Source organism: Gastrolobium bilobum, unplaced genomic scaffold, assembly GCF_033153095.1.
Source record: "Gastrolobium bilobum isolate Gb01-03AN ecotype WA unplaced genomic scaffold, APGP_CSIRO_Gbil_v1 utg51235, whole genome shotgun sequence".
Classification (NCBI taxonomy): Eukaryota; Viridiplantae; Streptophyta; class Magnoliopsida; order Fabales; family Fabaceae; genus Gastrolobium; species Gastrolobium bilobum.
The window spans coordinates 64645-70827 of record NW_026896370.1 but is presented as its reverse complement, the minus strand read 5'-3'; the positions used below and the strand labels follow the sequence as shown (position 1 = coordinate 70827).

General features: G+C 35.8%; 1 protein-coding gene across 1 annotated transcript; it reads right to left on the bottom strand.

Moving 5' to 3' along the window:
• Positions 1-1169: 1169 nt before the first annotated feature.
• On the bottom strand, positions 1170-1748 carry LOC133299399 (uncharacterized protein At4g02000-like). Its single transcript, XM_061498854.1, has one exon. The coding sequence runs from the start codon at positions 1746-1748 to the stop codon at positions 1170-1172; it is 579 nt and encodes a 192-aa protein (XP_061354838.1).
• Between the last annotated feature and the right edge of the window lie 4435 nt (positions 1749-6183).

Sequence of the window (6183 nt, the reverse complement as noted above, 5' to 3'; positions counted from 1 at the left end):
GCATCTCGGGCTCCGTAAATGAAAGTAACCAGCTCCTCCTTTCTAGATTCCTTCCATACCAAAGAAGTATGAAGGAACTGATGATGTGAAGAGATGATTTTGACTTTCACCTCTTCATTATTCCAAAGCAACCACAAACCACCTGAGTAGCCAACCGCCTCTTGGATGTGATGGTTGTTGAAACCCAACTGGATATGCATCTCCTTGCTTTCTCTCCACTAATTCGAGTTTCCATAAGGCATAAAACTTGGATTTTGAACTTCTTGGTCATATCATGTATAAGGGGAGGCAAGCCTTTCTTTCCGGCACCCCTGGAATTCCAACTGCAAACTATCATAAAAAACATTTTATAACAGAAATAAAACCACTCCATCCCTAGGAATGATTCACTTATTGATCTCAGTGAAGACCTTAGTACCATCCCAGGTACTCAAAGTAGCATCAAAATCTTTCCCTTCAGCTGTTTGGGAAAAATTTCTGATCAGATCTAGATCATCCGGAGGTTTACCTTGTGGGTTCATATTCTCCTTAGCATCTCCATTAGCCACTTCACTTCTACACTCTCCTTTTGAGTTTGAACATTCCCCTGTGTCAAGGCTTCCCATGCTCATCGGTTTAAATATTCTGGTCACTAAGAGGCCTTTTTTGGTAGTTGGGGTGATTTTTTTGGTATTTGGGGTAGTTTTTTGGTTGGGCTTAGTGATTGTTCTTTTGGGCCTAAGTTTAAAGGGCTTATTTTTGGTTGGCTTGAGACTCTTAGTTTTGGGTTTGCTCCCTATGTCCATCTTAGGTTTCTCCACTACCTCATTCCTGTCAGGTTGGTTCAACAGTAGTTCAGTACCCTCAGGCTGGGTAGTCACCTTAGGTGGGGTTTCTACTTGAATATCTGCCACCACCGTATCTAGCACAGGACTCATAGCCTTCAGCGCGGTTTTCTCCTCTACCTCTCTGATGATCTCAAAACGTGAGCCAGCTGCTTTAGCTGCGTGAGTCTTAGTGATGTGACTATTATCTTTCTGCCTTGTCTTTTCCACTCTGGTACTATTCATTGTCTGCTTCAAACTTGGCTCATCGACTTTTCTCTGGACTTCCTTAGCTCTTCTCCCTTTCGATTGTCTCTGAACAATCATCCACTCTCCGAACGGATCCGTTGTCATCTGCTTGATCTCTTACATTCTGTTGCCTCTTTGGTTATCTGCTTTGATTATCTTGCTTCCTTCCCATGTCTCTTTACCCTGCAACTCCGGACACAGATCTTTCCTATGCCCATATCTGCCACAACCAAAGCAGATGAGGTGCAAGCCTTCATAAGCAACGTTGAAGTATCTATTACCTATTTTGAACTTCGATAAAAACTTCTTGGAAAGATTAACCTCCACACAAATACGGGCAAATTTCGCATGCTTTGTAGTCTCTTCCACTCTAGACCCTGTCTTGCTTAACGAATTCTTGTCAATCTTCAGAGTTCTGCCAAACATGTTCCCAATACTCCACAATAAATGTGTGGTGTAGTACTCAACTGGGAGACCCAGAATTCTGATCCAAATAGCAAGATTTTTCATCGTTTCATCAAATGGATCGAATATTGGCTTCCATCTTTGGACTGTAACGTAGTGATCTGCAATGATCCAGGGTGCATCTTCAAGCACATGTGCATAGTCTTTTTCATCCGTAAATTTGAAGATGAAGAAATCATTCTCCAAATCAATGAACTCATAGGCTCCTGATATGTTCCACATCTTCAGCATTCTGCTTAAGAGAAATTTGACATTCAGACGCTTACCCAGCAACTTCACTATCAATGCATTTCTCCACTTTTTACATGCTTCTCGGTGGATCTCCTTCGGAACTTTGAAGGTTGGGTAGAAGAAGGGATCTTCTTCATCAAGCTCAACATTCTCGTCCCAAGCATCTGCCTCCTCTTATTCTCTCCTCTGTTGGGCCATCTAATGCTCCTCTTCTTCGATCTTCCTACTAGCTCCATTAAACTGGAGGAGGGTATCTTTGTAAGAGACCACTTTCCTGGCCGTAGGTGCCTCTTCCCCTTTGCATTCCTCATCTTTTTCAGCATTCACCATTTCTTCTTCCACGGCTTTCAGACCCTTATCTGCTTCCACCATGGTTTCTTCCACTGTTCCATCCTTTTTTGGTTTCTCAATGCTTTTCCTCAGTAGATCCTCATCTTCTACAGACAGAGTATCATCGTTTCCTTTATTGATGTCGATTCCCCCCGAAGCCCTGATAGAGCTCATCGTGTGATTCTCGCAAAAACCCTAACAGAGCCCCTAAGAAATGAATTCTTTGAGTGTAACTCGTGGAGGTTTCTAAAAATAGAATAAAAATATATGACCCTTCCTTGAGGATTTCATCCTTTGGGAAAGCCCTAGAAATGGGTAAGTATGGACTTTCCTCGGGGATTTTATCCTTTGGGATAGCCCTTGGAAGTGTCAATTATGTTGTGATTTGATTTGTAGACTTGTAATTGTTGGTTAATGAACATACTCTATTATTCTCTGTGAGGACTTAAGTTCTCAAAGATTCTGTCAGGACTATTCGAGAGATGACTCAAACTCCTGGTAGTCATTTGTTAATTATGATTATAGGATTGTTCTTAAGATGATGCCTGTGAAAGGTAAATATATGTGTTGTGTAAATTTGCGATCAATTATATAAATCAATCACACAAATACGCAAGTGCACTTGTCAAACGTAATAGAGTGGATGTATGAGTCCAAGTATCATACCCATGGAGATTGAGTAAAGCTACGGCTCTATGTGAAGCAATAAGAGTAACAATAATATTTGAGGATTAACTAATAACTAAATTATTAAACAAATATTAAACTATGGTAAAGCTACTGATTAATTAAGAAAACTCAATAAAACATAGATTTTAAGTATTCAAAAGGTAGATTGGGATCAATTTCTGTAATATTGTAACTTCACCATAATGCAGTGAGAATGCTATAACAATTATCCAATCAGTAATCAGTAGGGGTGTGCAAAAAAACTGGTTCACTTGCCCTGCCTTTGATCCGACCTTGATCTGACCCATAAATACTTATATTTTTTGAACTGGTTTAAATACTGACCCACTTTTATTTGGGTCATTTTTAGATCTGACTTGTTTTAATATTGACCAATTGACCCAAAACTTGACCCATACCCATTATGTGAAAAAAAGAAGAAAAAAAACCACAATTACATTAAAAGAAAAGTTTGAACGTAAAACAATTATGTCAAAAAATTTTACGAAAAATATTACCATAAAAAAATTTCGCAAAAAAATTTGACAAAATATATTTTCATCAAAATTTGTGACTAAAAATATTTCTGTGAAAAAATTTGACGGAATATTTATTTATCAAAATTTTTTTCGGAATCTAAATTTCGTCAAAATATTTCACAAAAAAAAATATTTATCAAAAATTTCGACGAAACACATTTCCATTGAAATTTTTTAACGGAAATTTTTTTTATCAAAATTCTTTACAGATTTCAAATTTCGGCGAAAATTTTTGATGGAAAATTTTCGTTAAACTTTTTGACAAAAAAATTTCCTCAAAATTTTTAGCGAAACAAATTTCCATCAAAAATTTTCAACTAAATATTTTCGTCAAGTTTTTTGATAAAAAATATTTCCATCAAAATTTTCAACGGAACTGTGTAAAAAAAATTCGTAAAAATTTGTGACAAAAAATATTTCGATAAAAAATTTTGACGAAAAAAATATTCTGTCAAAATTCTTTCGAGAATCTAAATTTCGTCGAAAGTTTCGGATGAAACATTTCTCTCGAAACAATTTCCGTCGAAATTTTCCTCAGAACACATTCCCATCGAAATTTTGAACGAAAAACATTTCGTCAAAATTTTGGCAGAATTATTTTTCGTTTAAAACATTTGATGGAAGAAATCATTTTCGTCACAACTTTTGACGGAAAGTAAATTTCGATAGAAAATTTATTTTTGTAAAAATTTTCATTAGAGAAAAAATTTCGTCGCTTTTCGACAAAAAGTATTCCGATGAAAAAATAATTTTGTGACCAAATTTGCGTCGTTTGCAACGTAGAAATTTTAACGAAATTTTGTGAGGAAACCAAGTCAAAAACGGGTCAGGTTAGGTCAGATTTGACCCACTTCAGAAACCAAGTCAGACCCATTTCAAAAACCAAGTCAGGTCAGATCCGACCCGGTTATGAACTAGTTCAACAAAATCCAAACCAAGTCAGACCTGACTTGGATCAAATTAAAGCGGGTCGGGTCAAATAACTGACCTATAAAAACCAAGTTGGGTCGAGTCGGACCAAAACCTGACCCGACCTGACCCATGCACAACCCTAGTAATCAGAACACTCATGCATGCAATGGCTCTCTCCAACAATACATGTATACTAATCCCCATATATCTATGCTTCATAGTTATAACTCCATTAAGTGCGAGTTCTTTATAATTTTGTGATGTGAATGATCTCTCTAACCACTATTAACTAAGTTTAATCAGCTAACCCATAATGTTTAATAACTTTGAAGGATGTTCTATATATCTATAGCCTAAACTTCATGTCACTCTCAACTCTCTTTCGATGAGTTTACAAGATTGAGATAATTTAACATTTTATTAAACCACTTCATGGAAAAATACATAACAAAGTTTAGGCAAACTGATTACATCACAATATGGGTACTCTTTCACCCAATCAAAGACAATTTAGCTCGTACTTGAATAACAAGAAACAATAAAGAATTATAAAGACTCCATAGAACTAAGATAAAATAAACAGGGACGTTGCTGTAACTCTGCTCTCACAGCAACCTTGGGCTCCGCCACCGGAGTAATGCAGGGATCAACCGGATTTAGTGATCTCTCTATTAAACCCTAGCCTCACTCTTTGCTTCGTTGGATCTCTCTCCACTTAGCTTTAAAATCTTCTAAGTGTTTCACCGCTTGAAAGCTCCCTTTGGACGTGCGTAGGCTCTTCTTTTTATAAGCAATGTGGAGTTGGGCTTCAAGTAGTTAATCCTTAATAATTAGCTTCTGAATAGGATAAATGTTTATCTTTTAATCTTGCTAAGATCTCGAAGAGATATGTGTTTAACCTTTATCTTGCACAACTTCTTGATTTTGTTAGCTAAGATCTTGGGATTTGAAGTGGTATGTACTTATCCTTTATCTTGCACAACTTCTTGATTTGATCTTCTTGTTAGCTAAGATATTGGGATTTGAAATGATATGTGTTTATCCATTTTCTTTATCCTGATTCAGTGCTGCAGCGTTCTTATCTTTCTGTTAGTATTTGAAAATCAAAAGTTAGTTACTTCTTGCACCAACAATACACTGTTTCACTTAAGCTCAATTGCTACAGCTCTGATTAATAACATGAAATATCAACACTTAGCATATTTCTCAATCAAATCATAAAAAGATAACATTAATGCTAATATCATGCAATTCTAAGGGAATTATGATATAATATGGCACCAAATCATGTTAATAAAGCCTAAAAATAACTCTACACTAGAGAGTTATCAATATGTTTGGGTATCTGTACGAGGTATGAAACAAAAGAGAAACTTAGATGACTTATAGCTAGAAAAACTAAATCATATACTCAAGTAAGTGAGAATACAGATTGTGAAAGTTAAAATCATTGTGATTTGAATAAGTACTGATGAGGTAAGACCATGATAGTTCGTGGTTCAATATCAGATGAACAGAAAAAGATCCTTGATAAAGGTGAAAAGAAATTGAGAAGCAAGTCCATTCCTATGATTAAGATTCAATGGGAAGATAGGGCGCTTGAGGAGGCTACTTGGGAGGGGGAGGATGAGATTCTCTGACTATATCCTGAGGTATCTGATAAATATGATCTTGGTTTTGAGGTCAAAATCTTTTAAAAATTGGGGTGAATATAATAACTCACACTATTAAGTTTTGGTAAATGGAAGTTAATTATAGATTTGATCAATAAGTTTTGTTAAACAAGGGATTAAGTAAGCTTTTGATAGAATTTGTGACAAGTTAATCAAGTGATTAACATGATAATATGAATAAGGATACAATTCATGCCAAACAAGTTAATTAGGATCCAAATAGAATCATTAGAAAAGTTTTTGTGTCAAATTCTAAATTTGTTTAAGTTTAGAGATATTTTGCAAATAGGCAAAACTTTGCCTAAACTTAAT

Excerpts from the sequence above, each read along its gene's own strand:
- LOC133299399 (XM_061498854.1), bottom strand. The coding sequence starts at position 1,748 with ATGCTGAAGATGTGGAACATATCAGGAGCCTATGAGTTCATTGATTTG.